Source organism: Ascaphus truei, chromosome 5 (assembly GCF_040206685.1).
Source record: "Ascaphus truei isolate aAscTru1 chromosome 5, aAscTru1.hap1, whole genome shotgun sequence".
In the NCBI taxonomy this organism is placed as follows: Eukaryota; Metazoa; Chordata; class Amphibia; order Anura; family Ascaphidae; genus Ascaphus; species Ascaphus truei.
The window spans coordinates 227075003-227093257 of record NC_134487.1 but is presented as its reverse complement, the minus strand read 5'-3'; the positions used below and the strand labels follow the sequence as shown (position 1 = coordinate 227093257).

At 42.0% G+C, this 18255-nt stretch overlaps 1 protein-coding gene across 5 annotated transcripts in view; it reads right to left on the bottom strand.

Annotated features, from left to right (window-relative positions):
• LOC142495769 (A disintegrin and metalloproteinase with thrombospondin motifs 2-like) overlaps positions 1–18255 on the bottom strand; it is a 1094144-nt gene that overhangs the window by 525106 nt on the left and 550783 nt on the right. For all 5 annotated transcript variants that reach the window (XM_075601705.1, XM_075601706.1, XM_075601707.1 and 2 more), the window contains one exon: positions 11189–11321. In XM_075601705.1, the coding sequence (XP_075457820.1) occupies positions 11189–11321 (133 nt within the window). The remainder of the gene's footprint in view (positions 1–11188; positions 11322–18255) is intronic.

Sequence of the window (18255 nt, the reverse complement as noted above, 5' to 3'; positions counted from 1 at the left end):
TACATGGTTCAATATCATCTCGGGACCGAGGGTTCATTCCAGCACCTGTTGCAGTTACCGGATGGTGGTGATTATATCACAATATGCTTTTAAAACTTGTACCCTTGTGAGTGCATTTTTTACCCCCCCCTTCCCCTCCCCTCAATAAATATACGTTTTTACACTATGGGGTGTGCGCTCTCTCCTCTCTGTCCTTTGCAGATTCCATTCGGATGTGGTTAATCCTTTGAGAGCAGCCGGAGACCCCCAACACCTATTTATATCTTTATTTTTATCTTCCATTGGACATTCAATTTGAGGACTGGTATCACCCTCTTTTCATTGTTTTTTTTATTATTTTTTTATTATTTTTTATTGCTAATATAATACTGTATTTTTGTATAATTGTTTCTATTGCATCAATACTGGGTGTCACTTATCACCATTTATATATTAATTTATTAATTAATATTATAGCACACCATTATATTAGAATTACATACACCCACCAGGTTAGGCACCTAGTCGCTTTATTACACACATTTGAATCACATTTTTAATATAACACACCCACACATTCATATCCCTACTGTATAGGCGCTGCTTTTTTGTTTTGTTTGTCACTATATTAACCCCTTCAGCAGCAGCCTTATTTCTTAATTGAAAGAGGGATCCACTTAGTAGCCATCATAATGATGCAATCGGCTAAAGAGAGGTACTCCAGAAGGAGTGGACTCATCTCATCAACAGTTATTGAAGACTGTATGGAAACAGAAAATAAAGTTGATATTAAGGGTAACTTTTTTAAATTGGAAACATTAATGAAAGATGAGATGAGACATTGGTGGGATGCATATTCTTTACAGGATTATGTAGACCGTAAGATTATCCCAAGAGTTTTAAGGGTGACAAAATCCCCCACATCTGAAACAAATGCAGATTTTACCAGGGAATGTGACTTTTAGAACTTCCCCCCTGAGTGCACCCACACATGCCCGTGTGAGTGTTTTAAAAATTTGTATTTTGATTTTTATTCCTGTGTGTATTATATTGTTATTTTTGCGGTTCACATCCCCATGTATTTCTTCTGAGGGTGACACCACACGCAAGAAAAAGGAGAGGAACAAAACAGACGAGAGACATCACATCAAGAAAAGAATAGCCCTGACGAGAATCGGAGACTGAATCTACAAGGAAAAGAAGCGAGGACGTAAAAGATACCTTGATGCGCAAGCATTTGCACAAGGCCGTGTGAGTGTTTATATTATTTTAGATCCACACCATCCACTATTCAGAGTCTTACACACCTGAATCAGATTGCATTATATATATTTTTTACTTTTTTACTCCACCAGTGCTCCCCCATCCCCTTCTCTCTTTTTACCAGGGAATGGAATGAAACACTAGACAAGTGTTCATTCTCTTTGATGAAGCTTTTAATAGATTTTAGAGATACTAAGGTAAAGGAATTAGAGTTAGAGATTGAGACAATACAAACTTTATTGAAACCATATTGTGACACTGAGGAATTTAGAGAATTCGATGATAAAACAACTAAAAGAGTTACCACTTTTGAGAAAGAGGTTATTGACAGAAAAGACAGCAAACTTAATCGTGACAAGGAGGACTATGCCACCAATAAGGTGAGGGTCTGGAAACGGACACAAAGTTATAATTACAAGAGAAGAGGTAGATATTACTCAGGTTCTCGTTCACGAGGAAGTGGTAACTACCAACCAATGGATACATCCAGTCACACCCCGTCCGGTCACACTGTCCATCGGGGTTCCCATGATCACTCCAGGGATCCCACCCTCGCACATAAAGGGGGTGGGTACTCAGTCCTCGAGGTAGAAGTTTCTCCGGAGGACTTTGGTGAGGGATCTGGGACTCCAGATGTGCGGGGAGCGAACGGGATGTCTATGGACACTGGTAAAGGTGCCAGGTCCAAGGAGCCCAAAAATACACAGAAGTCTACTAATTTTTTAGACCATGCTCCCAGACAGGAAAAGAGATTCAAAGGGAGAGATCCAGACAAACAATATCCCCTGTGGGACCGCGAGGCCCCAAACAGACCTTCGGGTCAGGGAAAAAGAGGAGCAGAGGAGTTAGAGCAGGTAGGGTTGTCCAGAGGAAGAAGGAAAACAGAAGAAGATTAATGTTACGTGAGACCAGTAGCATATTCAATTTGTCTAAAGTGACCTTATCCAATCATGAGAGATCTTTATTAGAGAGGGGTCTTTCATTTGCCCCAAACACAGGTCCCAATGCATTTCAACTCTTTATTGATCTAAATAGTTTCATTAGGAAAATAACTTTGAATAGACATTATAACATACAAGAGTCTAATACTAAATTGACTAACCCCACCACTGTTGTATTCAATACACAGGAAGAGGCCTGTATTGAGGCATTGACATCTCTGTTGGGTGAGTCAGATTCGACGTCGGGATCATCAGCCTTAATAGAAGATTTGGAGCTGTCCATTCATCCCACCAGGTCTGTGGAATTAGACTTGGAGGAAGATTTGAATATTATACACTCACCATTCAAGCCAAGGTCAGTCTTCTTCCCTTACCAATCTAAGGGGGGATTTGTGGACACGTTCTACAATCTGGTCGTCCGTGACTTTGAGTCATTATGTTCTAAATCTACAAAATTTAATCAGAACTTATCTAAAGGTGAGTTGGACGCATTGAACAAACTAAAGGCCAACCATGAGATTGTTATTCGACAGGCCAACAAGGGGGGAGGCATAGTCATACAGGACTTATCTGCGTACCTTTCAGAGGCGCGCAGACTCCTGGGTGACTCTGCCTCCTACACCTTGTTGGATGCTGATCCAGTGGACAGCTATCAATTATCTTTGAAGGAACTCCTTACCACAGCACTGGGTGATGGTATTATATCAAAAGCAGAGTTTAAGTTTTTGTATTCCACACATCCACGCACTCCCATTTTTTATCATTTACCTAAAGTTCACAAATCCCTGCTCAATCCCCCTGGCAGGCCCATAGTCTCTGGGGTGGAGTCTATGACGTCGAGCTTATCCCAGTATGTGGATTATTTTCTCCATCCCTATGTACACTGGCGACACACTTTATTCGAGCTCGGCTAGTCCCACGAATTCGGGTATACTCGGTGTATTGAGGTTTGTGACTGTTTTCTGCCCGAGTGCATTGCGTTATTTTCCAGGCAGGGATTGAAGCATTTTATTCCCGCTGGCTGCAATACTGCACAGTATATATATATATATATACTGCATTACAATTCATGAATGTATGCCATCTGGTAGACACGCGAAGCATTGCAGCCTATTAAATCCTAATCATTATCATTTAACAGATCAGCCACCCGTCAGCCAGGCATGAACCATGGCTGGGAAGGCAAACGCAACGGGGCTTGTCTGAGGTGAGGAGCGGCGCATTCCAGGTATCTGCCAGGTACATACTGGGTATTTGCTCGAATAAAGTGTGTCGCAGCAGTAGCTATGCTCAGGTCCCACATCAGGGATACACTCCATGTCATAGACTCCATCTCAGATATCCAGTGGAAATCCACTTATCTATGGGCTACATGTGATGTCACATCACTTTACACCTGTATAGATCACGCCAAGGGGATTGAAGCGATTAGATACTGGCTTGACAGGGATTTAACTTTTCCAGACAAACACAAGCACTTTATTCTTAACAGTATTCACTTCATCCTCACTCACAACTATTTTTTGTTTCAAGATAATTATCACCTACAAATCTGTGGAATGGCCATGGGGCCAAGATTCGCTCCTAGCTACGCCAATCTCTTCCTAGAGCACTGGGAGGAGATTTCTGTGTGGCAAAATACCAACCTTGGAGCGGGTCTTGTATACTATGGCCGTTTCATAGATGATATTATTCTTATTTGGGATGGTGAAGAGTCTGCTCTATCTGATCTTTTGAGTTCCTTTAATGATAATCAATTTGGATTGAAATTTACTTTCGAAATCAATGCTGTATCCACTGCATTTCTTGATTTGGTTCTTACAGCAGACACGGACTCCAATATCACCACTATCACGCACTTTAAGTCCGTGTCTGTCAATAGTTATGTTCATGCGTCCAGCAATCACCACAAACAATGGCTCGACAATGTCCCTTTGGGCCAGTTTCACAGGTTGCGGAGAAAGTGTTCCAGAGATGTAGATTTTGCCAGCCAGTCCAGACTACTTGGTGAAAAATTCATATCCAAAGGCTATGATCCAGATCTGGTCTCTGACTCACTCAACAAAACCAGTTCCATGGAGATGTCAGCTCTACTGAAGAAATCTAAAATTAAATCAGGTAGGGGGGTACGTTCAAGTTATGATGCTCCGATTGAACATATGAAAAAAGGACCATCCACAGTCAGGTTTATAACTACATTCAATCAGTCATTTAGATCGATTAATGCAATTCTGAGAAACCATTGGAGTATCCTCAGATGCGACACCCATTTGAAAGCCACTATACCAAAGATAGCGGCTATAGTCTATAGGAAGGCTAGGAATATCAAGAATCTTGTGGCTCCTACCAAACTGAGGTCAGTAAATACATCCCAAGTCGCTGTTCGTCCAGGCCTTTCAGGAAATCACCCATGTGGACGTAGCCAGTGTATCACCTGCAGACACATTTTCAAAAAATCCCAGTTTTGTTCTGCCAGCAGAGGAACAATACATACAATTACTACCTCAATAAATTGTCTCAGTACATATATTGTCTACTTGATCCAGTGTGGATGCGGTCTACAATATGTTGGGCGCACCACTAGGTCACTTGGTACCCGCTTCCTAGAGCACAGGAGGAATGTGATCAAGGGCTTAAATTCACATAGCGTCTCACGACACTTCAAATCACACCATAGTCAGGATCCTAAATCCTTGACTATCATGGGACTTGAGTCCATTTCTCCTTGTGCCTTGGGGGGTGATCGTTTCAAGATTCTTTGCAGGCGAGAAACATTCTGGATCCACCAGTTGGGGACCCTGACCCCTGGAGGATTGAATGAATGCTTAGATGTTAGTACTTTAGTATAGCTCTTCCCGCAGACACCCCTTCCTGCTCGTTTGTTCCCTCTGGATCCTCTGCCATCTTTTTGTCTGGATCTCACCTAGATCCATCCTTGTCCCTGTAGCATTGGTTATTATTTAATCAAGAATATGTTTATATATATATATATATATATATATTTATATATTTTTTTATTCCATATATATATATTGTTATATTTTTTATTTTTATATAATTTTTTCATTCCATTTAATCAGGTAATATACATGTGGTATATATATATATGTACATATACTCTGTATATAAGTGTGCAATTGCACTTCATGTAAATCATCTATTTGGGCTCCTTGAGATCATTTGAGATCATTTGTCCTATATAGTGGTATTTAAATTCAAAACCCCCCGTCACTACAATCAGTTATAGATAATATTATTTATTATATTAACATACAGGACCCTAGGGTTCATATTCATTAAACTAGTATTTATAATTTTGTTCAGACCATTATAGTCTGTATGGGAGTTAACTGTTGTATGTAGATACATACCTGGACACTTACCCTCTTTTGCCATTATATTGGTTATATATTTGTTGTATCAATTGTTTTTTCGTCGTTCTGTATACTTGGCAATTATGTGTGCATACATGTGTATATATATATATATAATCAATTACCAGTTGGCATTTAGTTGCCATTATATGTTATGATATATAGAAGCATATAAGCCTTACTTACAAGATATTATGTTTGGGACATGTTTCAAGTCACAATAGATGTTCTGGGATAAATTCATTGTTATTATTTGTTACAACTTGCATTATCAATTGGCACTTGTTAAACTGGGAAATTATTGGCATGTGCACTAATTCCCTACTTTATAGTTATATTCATTATAGTTTTAACACCCTCACGGCTTATAAGTGCCAATTGTAATTTATATATTCTTTATATCTTCTTTAAATTGTTTATATTGTCATGTCTACTGAGAATTGATATCATTGCATAAATCTGGTTTATGCACTCTCCAGAGTGTAGATAGAATCTAACGGTTCTCATTACTATAATATTAATCAATATATGGTATTTATTTATTATATATATTCATTATAAACATGTGTCTCTCTCATTACAATAATTGATTCACCTGACAGCCACTTAAGCTCTTATGACTTCAACGATTATACCCAGCTGCTTGTAGGGACTATTAACTATCCATTAGGGTATATATATGTGGACATACCACTCTGTCTCACAACCCTTTGAAAAAGTCACCCGTGTGTGACGAAACGCGTCAGGGAGCGTCATCACGTCGACGCAGGACATTACGTCATCACGGAGCGCAGCAACTAACTGAATCAAGCGCCGGATATCGCAGAGAACTCCAAGCAGGGCGGTGTGTTCCTGGTATCTTTGGAAATCGCTTCTTACCATCACCAAGCCCAGGACATCCTGCAAACTACATGGTTCAATATCATCTCGGGACCGAGGGTTCATTCCAGCACCTGTTGCAGTTACCGGATGGTGGTGATTATATCACAATATGCTTTTAAAACTTGTACCCTTGTGAGTGCATTTTGTACCCCCCCCCCCTTCCCCTCAATAAATATATGTTTTTACACTATGGGGCGTGCGCTCTCTTCTCTCTCTCTCTCTCTCTCTCTCTCTCTCTCTCTCTCTCTCTCTCTCTCTCTCTCTCTCTCTCTCTCTCTCTCTCTCTCTCTCTCTCTCTCTCTCTCTTTCTATATATATATATATATATATATATATATATATATATACACACACAGTATATACACACACATGCTGAACCAATATACAAATAAATGTAGAAGGGTTATCAAAATCATACTGTACTACAAATAACACTTCTCCATACAGACACACTACATTACAATGAATTTCCTTTAATAATCCTAACTGATCTTACAATCTAAATCATCAAATGACAAAGAAAAACCTCACATTCCAATCAATACATTGCATTTACTTTGTATTTATGATGCATAAAATCTATGCACCATATACATTCTGCAAATGAATGTGAACAATATCATTGCAAGCTTGTAATTTATATCTTCTTTATATCTTCTTTAAATTGTTTATATTGTCATGTTTACTGAGAATTGATATCATTGCATAAATCTGGTTTATGCACTCTCCAGAGTGTAGATAGAATCTAACGGTTCTCATTACTATAATATTCATCAATATATGGTATTTATTTATTATATATATTCATTATAAACATGTGTCTCTCTCATTACAATAGGGATACCGGCACCTCATAAAGGGGTCTGTATCTCGGGGAGCAGGGGGTCCCCGGACTTGAAACCAACGCGGTTCAGCTCCAGAGACCCCCTGCACATCTACACTATGAATAAAAATGTATTTTAAATGTATTTATTTATATTCATGTATTTATTTATTTATTTAGATTTATTTTTTGGGCGGCTGCTGTGTGTGAATTTTTTTTATTGTGGGTAGCGGGGGTGGGTTAAGGGGGTATTAGCCCCAACGATGGTTGTTTAGGGCCTGCGGGGGGGTAGAGGGAGGGGTTAACCCCTTCATGACCGTAGCGGTATTAACTGCTACGGCCGTGAAGTGGTTAAGTGCACCCGCAACCCCCCCGCAATTCCTAAACTCACACCAAGGGCCAAATACCCCCTTCACCCACCCCCGCTACCCACAATAAAGCGGGCACGGTGGGTTAACCCCTTCATTGCCTTAGCGGCTATCAGCTATGGCAATGAAGCAGCATTTCTGTATTTTTAATAATATTGTGCAGGAGCAGGGGGTCCCCTGAGCTTTGATTTCTGGCTCAGGGAACCCCCTGCTCACTGTACAATATTATTAAAAATACAGTCATGCTGCTTCGTTACCATAGCACATAGCTGCAAAGGTAAGGAACGAGTGTTTATTTATATATGTGTTTTATTCATACTGTAGATGTGCAGACGGTCTCCGGAGCTGAACCGCTGTGGTTTTAGGTCCAGGAACCCCCTGCTTCCCGAGATACAGACCCCTTTAGGGGGTGCCGGTATCCCTCTGCTTTGTTTACATGCCGCGGTCACGTGATCAGGGACCTTTAAATGCAGAGGGATACCGGCACCTCATAAAGGGGCCTGTATCTCGGGGAGCAGGGGGTCCCCGGACCTGAAACCAACGCGGTTCAGCTCCGGCGACCCCCTGCACATCGACACTATGAATAAAAATGTATTTTAAATCATTTTTAATGTGCCGATGTTTGCGCAGAGAGAGCAGCGGTTCTCTCTCTGCTGCAAACACATCTCGCCCCCGCCGGCCTATAGTATCATTGATGTGCATATACAGTACTGTATGTGTATGTAAGGGGTTATAGGGGTTGTTGTTTCGGAAAATATCTCAGATGGTAATATACAGAATGTTAAGGCAGCAATTCTGATTTAGCATGGTAAACCAACGCTGAGCTCCTTAGGATCACCCAGTTCCAGAGATACTTATCGTTTTAATTTACTGTGTTTTTCATGGATATTTAAAGAGGTTCAACCATGGCCAATCAGGTGGCTGTTAACCATTTTGAGGCTAAATGTGACGTCACAAGCCCTATTTAAGGCCGTGACGCCTCATTTGAGCCCAAGAAGACGACGAGACAACAGCGTCCACGCTGAGACAGCCTGTGTAACCGGAGGAGGAAGTGAGGAGAGAAGCCTCACGTGGAGGAGAGCTGTGAGCCCCACAAGCAGGCTTCCAACACTGCCACTGTTCCTGTTAACCCCTGAAGGGAGAGTAAGCACGAAAGTCACGGTGCAGCAGGAATTACATCTCTGCAAAGACATCAGCAGCAGCCGGAAGACTCTTTGTTGCATTGCCTGTATTTGCCTTGCTGCTTGTAAGTAGGGCTCTGATTTTTCACATCTGGATGACCAGCGGTGTTCTCATTTGTCCAAACCATTTTATGGCATAGTTCTTTTTATTTAATAAATTAGTTTTTATAGTCACTAGGAGTCTCTATGTTATATGTGCAGTGTGTGTATTAGTGTAGACCTGTTTTAACCCTACAGTGTTGCACTATGATCTGTGTCTGTTTGTGTTTTTTTTCCCTATATGGCCTGTCAAGCAAGTGTGCTGATCCCCTGAGGAGTACAGGATTATCCAATGAACTTTTGGCGCCAGGTTTTTCTTTGTTTTCACTTTCACTTTCTCTGTCAGTACTGACAGTATTACTAGGCAGCCTTTATATATATATATATATATATATATATATATATATATATATATATATATATATATTTAGTCTTTAGCGCTTGTGCACATTTTTTTCTTTTTCATAATTTTGTATTATGTTAGCTAAAGCGTTTTATGGTTATTTCAGATATTGTTTGAATTTATTTCGTTGTCTTTTAATGTTTACATTCATTAATGTTGTAGTAATTCATTGGTTTGATTTGTTAGTGTTACTATTCATTTTGAGTTGGTTTAGGAATTAATTGGTTTCATTGGTTAATGGTTTTATTAATTCAATGTTGATGTTGTTACTGCTTGTATTCATTGGAATACAGTAGCTGACTACTGTTTTTATTTACTTTATTTAGGTATGCTAATGTAGTGTTTAATAATGGGCAAATAATCTAGTATCCATATCTGGATAATAGTAATTTTGCACATTATTGTACTGTATGTGTTAGGGCAGAGGGGGGGGGGGAGGGCGTGTATTGATGTTTGTTAAATCTTTTTTTAATATACATTCTCTAAGGTCTGTATGCTGGGACTATGATTTCAAGTCAGGCACATGGAGTGAAGTATCTTACAACTGGATATTTTCCTACTACACCGGATGGTGTTTCAGCTACCTGCCTAACACCACCACCCCTTCTGCTTACACTGATTACCATCTTCCATCCAGCCACGGATAAGTATCCTCATTTACTGCTTGTGTATATCTACAGCAATATCTGGCTTTCTACCCTCCTACAGTCTCAGCTGGTTTACAGATTGTCTCCCTTGAATGCTTTTTCACTATTTGAAATGAGTGCAATTCCTGGCGCCCACTTTCTGCTTTTTAATAAATTGTCAATTTTACAAACAATATTATGCCATGGAGCTGGCACTTCTTTTTGTCTTTGTTTAATATATATAATCAAAAAATAAATAGATGATACCGTTCTGTGGCAAACGAAATGCTTTTATTTGTGCGAGCTTTCGAGATACACTGATCTCTTCTTCTGGCGATGTTACAATGAATGAAGCAAGCAAGCAAAGGGTATACTTAAAAACAGTGTCTCTTGGAATGTTATCTGTGCTTGTCCTTCCCCCGGTGTGGATGAGATTTATGGCTAGAGGTGTTAAATGGTTCCTGAAAGTAAGTGATGTAAGAGTGTGTGTGTGTGTGTGTGTGTGTGTGTGTGTGTGTGTGTGTGTGTGTGTGTGTGTGTGTGTATCTGTGTGAATATAAATGAATGGAGAGCCCACAGTGTATACAGTGCTTTACAAAAGGGGTGTGTGGAGTGGGAGTTAATATAAATGGTGTGGGTAGGTGTGGAAATGTGAGAGATAGTAGCATAACTAAAAGTGTGTGTGGATACTATGTGGTCCCTATTGGTGTATAGGGATGGAAAAACAAGGAGTATTGGTATGTGTAAGGGACAGCTGTGTGTGCATACATATAGCACAGTATGTACAGACATGGTCTTTAGCGCTCATGGGAAGAGAGTTCACTTGTGTCAGTAATTTCGATCTCTGTTTAGGCCACCGTTAAGTGTCCCGAACAGTTGCATAAATTTGTATTCATTCAACCGTCTCTCTTTCGGTGTTTTAAGATTACCTTTGAGTATGGCAACCCTCAGATCGTTCATCTTATGGCCAGAGTAAGAGAAATGTTCGTCCTTAAATAAACAGTTGCTGTAGTCAACCAGCAATATATGAGAAATGTATGAGCACAATGTCATGCATGATAAACCTATATAAGCCGATGCTCACCTCTGAATCTAATATTGTACCTAGATTGGATTTCCAAAGCTGCTTGATAGTAAGAAAAACTCTTGTTATGAAAAATATCATGTTAGGGTATACACTATTGCACAAATAAAGGATTTTATCATTAAACAATCTTAATATCAAATATTGACATTTTGCAGCATCAGGAAGACCATTTTTACAGAACATCCAATTGATGTAATTACAAAAACAGAGCTCAATACTTACAGCTGTGCACATCATGTAGCCAAAACCAAAATCAAAACGGCATTGCTCGTTCATGGAATAATGAATTCCTGGCAGTTGAGGTAGAGAAGGCCAGTCATGCTCAAATGGGTCATCTCGCAAGCAATCATAAGAACTGTAAAAATGAATGAAATTCTTGATATCTGGAAATTATGATAGTTTGAGTCTGCTTTTTTCGTTAAGGAGGTTCTTATTGATAAACTAATCTATAAGTAGAATATGTCTAATAAAGAAAATGAATACAATATAATATTACAGCTTGTGGACCATGTTATTGCCTACATAAACTGATTGTTACAGAGATTTTCCGGTTATTGATTTGCTTATTCAGCACGAATTATGGATTACAAGAGGTCATCTTTAGAGAAAATCATCACAAATGGATGGACATTTCATCTCAATTTATTGAAATAATCATGCAATGAAGAAATTTTGAATATTTAAAAAAAAGAAATCATTAGCAGACAGAGAATTCGTGAAAAAAGAAGCACCGAAGAACAGTTTTACTAAGTGGCAATATGGTCCCTAACGTCTTCAAGATGCCTTTTAGCTACTATTCCAATGTATTGCAGAGGGGGCTGGGCCTTGCTGCAGGGGCGGGGCTTTCCTTCCCTGCACACAGACATCCACTCCTCCTCCTGTGTTACCCATCCCAGTTTTCAGCAGCATGGGGGACAGGAACAGACGTACAGTAGTACTCCCCCCCCCAAGGTGAAAGTCTGTGACTTATGATTGTGTGTTGTGTTTGTGTGTGTTGTGTGTGTTGTGATTGAGTGTGTGTGTTGTGCCTGTGTTGGTTGTGATTGAGTGTGTGTTGTCATTGAGTGTATGTGTGTGTGTTGTGCCTGTGTTAGTTGTGATTGAGTATGTGTTGTGATTGAATGTGTGTTGTGTGTGTTGTGAGTATGTGTTGTGAGTGAGTGTGTGTGTTGGTTGTGATTGATTGTGTGTTGTATGTGTGTGTGTTGTGATTGAATGTGTGTGTTGTGAGTGAGTATGTGTTGTGAGTGAGTATGTGTTGTGAGTGTGTGTGTTGGTTGTGATTGATTGTGTGTTGTGTGTGGATTGTGTGTGTGTTGTGTCTGTGTTGGTTGTGATTGAGTGTGATTGAGTGTGTGTGTGTTGTGTTGTGTGTGTGTGTTGTGATTGAGTATGTGTGCTGTGTCTGTGTTGTGATTGTGTGTATGTGTGTTGTGATTAAATGCAGTGGGGCACAAACTGTGGGGCGTACGGTCTCCAAAGCTGAGCGCTTCGGGAGGCAAACAAAATTGACTTTGTATTGTATTGTATGTCTTTATTTATATAACGCCATTAATGTACATAGCGCTTCACAGTAGTAATACATGTGGTAATTGAATAAATAACAGATAATATATATAACAGATCATGGGAATAAGTGCTTTAGACATAAACATAACATTAAGGAAGAGGAGTCCCTGCCCCGAGGAGCTTACAATCTAATTGGTAGGTAGGGAGAACGTACAGAGACAGTAGGAGGGAGTTCTGGTAAGTGCGTCTGCAGGGGGGCAAGCTTTATGTATCATGTGTTCAGAATGTTCACAGTGCTATTCGTATGCTTCTTTAAGCAAGTGTGTCTTAAGGTGGGTCTTAAAGGTTGATAGAGAGGGTGCTAGTCGGGTAAGGAGGGAAGTGAAAAAGGTTTAAGGCGGGAGAGGGCTTTAGATAAAAAGGGGGTAGAAAGAAGACATCCTTGAGCAGAACGCAAGAGTCGGGATGGTGCATAGCGAGAAATTAGGGCTGAGATTTAAGGAGGGGCAGAAGAGTGTAAAGCTTTAAAAGTGAGGAGAAGAATGGAGTGTGAGATACGGGATTTGATAGGAAGCCAGGAGAGCGATTTCAGGAGGGGAGATGCTGAGACAGATCTAGGAAAGAGTAGAGTGATTCTGGCAGCAGCGTTTAGGATAGATTGTAGGGGAGACAGGTGAGAGGCAGAAAGGCCGGACAGCAGGAGGTTACAGTAATCAAGACGGGAGAGAATGAGGGCCTGAGTCAGAGTTTTAGCAGTCGAGCAACAGAGGAAAGGGCATATCTTTGTTATATTGCGGAGGAAAAAACGACAAGTTTTAGAAATGTTTTGAATGTGAGGGGCGAATGTGAGAGAGGAGTCGAGTCTGTTTTAGCCATGTTGAGTTTAAGGCGACGGAGGGCCATCCAGGATGATATAGCAGAGAGAAATTCAGAAACTTTGGTCTGTATAGCAGGTGTAAAGTCGGGTGTTAAAAAGTATATTTGTGTGTCGTCAGCATAGAGGTGATATTTAAACCCAAAAGATGTTATTAGGTCACCTAGAGAGAGTGTGTACAGAGAAAAAAGAAGAGGTCCCAGGACAGAGCCCTGGGGTACCCCCACAGAGAGATCAATAGAGGAGGAGGAGGTGTTAGCAGAAGAGACACTGAAAGTACAATGGGAGAGGTAGGATGAGATCCAGGATATAGCTTTGTTCCGAATACCAAGAGTATGGAGAATGTGAAGGAGAAGAGGGTGATCCACAGTATCAAATACTGCAGAGAGGTCGAGTAATATGAGCAGAGTGTAATGACCTCTGTCTTTGGCAGCATGGAGGTCGTCAGTTATTTTAGTGAGGGCTGTTTCCGTGGAGTGAGCAGTGCGGAAGCCAGATTGTAGAGGGTCTAGGAGAGAATAGGTGTTGAGAAAATGGAGCAAGCGAGAGAATACAAGACGTTCAAGGAGTTTAGAGGCAAAAGGCAGGAGGGAGACAGGTCGGTAGTTAGAAAGACAAGTAGGGTCAAGCTTGCTGTTTTTGAGTAATGGTATGACTGTTGGATGTTTGAAGGAGGATGGAAAGGTTCCAGAGCAGAGGGAGCGGACTTTGAAGCGCGCTCATCAGCAGTCACTGCTTTCAGCGGCAGAGTGGACGCAGCTTAATTTTGCAAGCTCGAACTGTTGAAATAAGTAATTGGACATATTTGTATTTACATTGTATACCGTTTCATAAAGGTTTTTTTTTCATATGATTGATTACATCAGGCAGGGGGGGGGCCCGAGAAATTTCATGGATGAAAAGGGGTAAAATAAATAATAAATATATGTGCCACACCACCAGAGCCTCGCCACACTCATCCGCACCCCGAGGCAACGAAATAGGTAAACAGACAATAATAGAGTGATATTAACTTTGCTTTTCCAACAGGAAATTCTTTCATCAGAGCGTCTTGCACTTTGAACTTCACCAAATGCTTTAATCAGAGCTGCAGGATGAAATCGCATAGGGAGAAAATCAATTTAATTAATTTCCTTTAAAAAACAAAAAATGGACAATTATTTTTAAATATTAGTAAATACTGAAAAACGGATGTAGCCAGGCCCCCTCCTGTCCCCCAATGTAATTGTGTATTCCCCTTACCTCACATATACATAGTGACTGATCGCTCACCTAATAGTACAAATGTGGGGTATGGTGACGTCAGATGCATGACGTACACCAGGAGAGACGGCTTGGTAAGGGGGATAGTAACATAAGGTAACACAGCGACGGACACAGCTGATTTCTTCCTCCTCCGTGAATACACTACCATTAGGCTTGAGGTGCAGTATCCTGCAATGTTTTGACTGCAATCCATGGTATTATTTTGGCGATACGGTATATGTATACACAGTATCCGATCACCTATAGCATAAGTGTATTAAATCCTTGGCTATTATGTTTCAAACTGGGGATATGTATGTATATGTCCTATGGCTGTGATGTTTTTGGGCAGATAGTATTATTCCTATTAGAACCTATCCTCTAACATCTAGTCCTTAACTGTAATTGCTTTTGCATTAAATACTGATAGTATATTGTATACCTTATATACTCTAGGACATTTGTTTCTATATGTGCTGTAGTTAGATAGATACCAGCTCACCCCCTATTTCCCAAGCGTCTCCCCCACCTGAGGATTATACATCCTATGTGTTTTTGTATGTTGGTTTGTCATGAATAGTTTTAATAACATTTTGTTATTTTTGGTTTTAATTTGCATTTAATTCTGCTGTTGTAGGGTTAGTAGACCCTTCATTTGGTCCTATTCTATTCTAGACATTATCCATTTATAACAGTGTTTGACATGGATACTGTAACTTATGAGTGCACTCTATTGGGCTTATAGTGACCCCTGGTGGATACTTGTTCAAGTGTTGTTTATTCCCCTTACCTCCGCTGACATAGGGGGTGATGCGAGAGGTGTGGGGCTGCTTCTGGGGTGAGCGCATCGCCAGAGGCTTCGGCAGCTGCCTCTGCAGGGCGCTGCCATGTTAGGTTATGTGCGCACTCGCGGAGGCTCGCGCATGTGCAGAGAGTTTCGCGACAGCCATGACAGTTGCGCATGCGCAGTAATGTTGGCGCACGCGGCTGCAATAGAAAAGGGCTCAGAGGGGAACTACCACTCCCATTCTGCATAGGGAGATGGCCCAATGTGACCCACCATGGCCAATGAGACTGCTGTTTTCCCTGGAAGGGGAAGAGAGAGACATATTTCATGCTAGGAGTGCAGAGGTCAGTGAAGATCTGGACAGAGAGGGAGGAGGTAGGGTCCAAGGAGCTGTGCTCCGTTGGGCTAGGCCAGAATTGCCCCCAAGGTCCCAGATAGTCCCCTGAGCCACAGTAGAGGAACTGATATGTGAGTGCTTTAGGGAAAAGCCTCAGATAGGGACCCTTTTCACTGTAGAAATAGTGAGAGAGATGCTGCAGGACATTGCCTGAGTTAAGTGCAGCCTGTTGCAGAGGTGCCTACCCAGACTCCTTGATAGAGACTATTTATAGGGGTGCACTCCAGTTGGGAGACCACTCCAGAGGCATCTGCCTGAGGATCCATCCAAGAGAGGAGCATCAGACCGAGCCATGGAACCACGTCATTGGTCTGCAGATTGCTGCTGTTGTCCTGGACTGGACTGAGACCAGGGTGGTATTAACAAGTGCACCAACGGGCCCCAACACACAGGGAAGTGCACTATCCCACACACACACTCCTTGGGGAGGAACTTGCTGGTGGACACTCAGGGGTTAAGTGCCCTGGCACTCCAGTACTTTGGGGTTCTCAACCGGGAGGTGTTATTGTGAGGTGATAATCTGCCAGTGCTTTCAGACATTCAGTGCTGTGTGAACATCCACCTGGACGGTGACACTATTGGATCATATGCTGTGTCTATGTTATTTTATGGTACATGCAATATATGTGTTTTGTAAATACTGTTCATATACAAGCGTGTGTAATTATTGTGTATGTGGGTTTCAGTGAGGGACTACTCCCACTACGTTGGGATCCCTTATCGGTGGAGGCGCTGCACCGTGAAACAAGTGTAATAAGTGTATCCCAGACTCCCAGTGGCAGAGGCTCAGGCCTCCTTCTATCCACACAGGTGAAAGAAGCACAGGTAGTTCGGTACCAAGGGGGGGGGGTACAAGGGCTACATTTGGAGGCGCTGCTGAGATTCAGACCTGGGGTGCCCTATTCCGCAGCTAATTCAGCTAGACAAAGTCCAGCATGTTCTCCCCGACCAAGCAACAGGTCCGCGACTGGACCTTAGAACTCAATGAGTCACCCCGCCACATAGTCGCGGTGGAGGATATGCCATCCGCAAGACGTCATAACCCAACTTAGACCCCTGCCTGGTTTTAGCAATACCAGACAGATAGGTTGGAAGTGGGGCCCTACTTCCCACTGGTACATCCTCATCCGGGCAACCCACCATGAGGTCCGTGACGACGATACTCCTAGGGCCTTACACCTTCCAGGAGCCCTGCCACCCGGCTGTCCCCTCGTCTTCCCCAACTAACCATGGCCTCACAAGCGTAAAATTATAGGAAGCTGAAGGAATTTTCTGGAACACTACCTATTCTCATGGACGAAGAGGGAATAGAGTCCTGGAGGGAACACATCCTCAAGGTGATTGACGAATGGCCCTGTTCTGAAGCGGTAAGGCATCAGCAGATAAAGCAGATCCTCCAACCTACGGCCTCCACCATGATCAGTGCGCAGCACGATCAGGACCCTGATATTTCAGCTCATCAGATGGTGCATCTACTAGTACAGATCTACAGCAAGGATGAAGAAGAAAGTGAGCTGTGGTTCAAGTATTACGGCCTTAGACAAAGAGATAGGGAAGACTTGTCCGACTTGCTACAACGAATTCAACTGGTGTTGTGGAAAATGCGAACGAGGGATTTCATCCCCGCTACAGCGGTGGACGAATACCGACGCAAGCAGTTTCTTAGAGGGGCCATCCCCACTCATCACTTAGTGATTATGATCAGGTGCTCGCTACTACAAGGACCCCCACCTACATTCCAGGGCATCTTGGAATTGGTAAAGGGGCACGAAACGTAGACACGGTTATATATGTCCCCGAAGGGCAAAGACTCTCACAAGGAAGAGACCAAGGAAGAGACCAAGGAAGTACCAGCGTCCAAAGCCAAGTGGAACAAAAGTGGAAAGGACATAGCCACCTCTGCGATGCCTGGGTCCCCTCCCAGGTCACCTGGCAGTTCTAGATCACGCACAGATTTTCGCTGCTTCAACTGTGGTGAAACGGGTCATGTTGCAAGGGCCAGGCCACACCCCGGAAAACTGCCTACAGGGACCAAGTCCTTCACCGTACAAGTACAGCCATCACTCACTTCCTTCCCAGCACTACCCGAGGATGGCGAATAAGAGTTGGAGGCCCCCACGAAAGAGACCCTCCAACCAGATGCCTACTACCGGATAGGACCCACCGCTATAATAAGAGTCGTCGTGGAAGGCATCTATTCCTCAGCATGAGACTGTGGTTTTCCCGGTCATACAAAAATGCTGAAATTCGACTTATACAGTGTTTGTGCTTATTAAACTTGATGAATTCTCTCCTCTTTACTTTAGAACAGTGTGTACAGCAAAGGACAATACATTGCTATTTGTAGAAGCAAAGATATACGCGATTTCACAATGTTTCCCTAGAAGGTCTGTGAGCAACTTTTTACACAACGTTAACAACACATCTGAAGCTCAATATTTCTGGGCTGAAGCGGGAAGGATAGAGCAAGTGTGCGC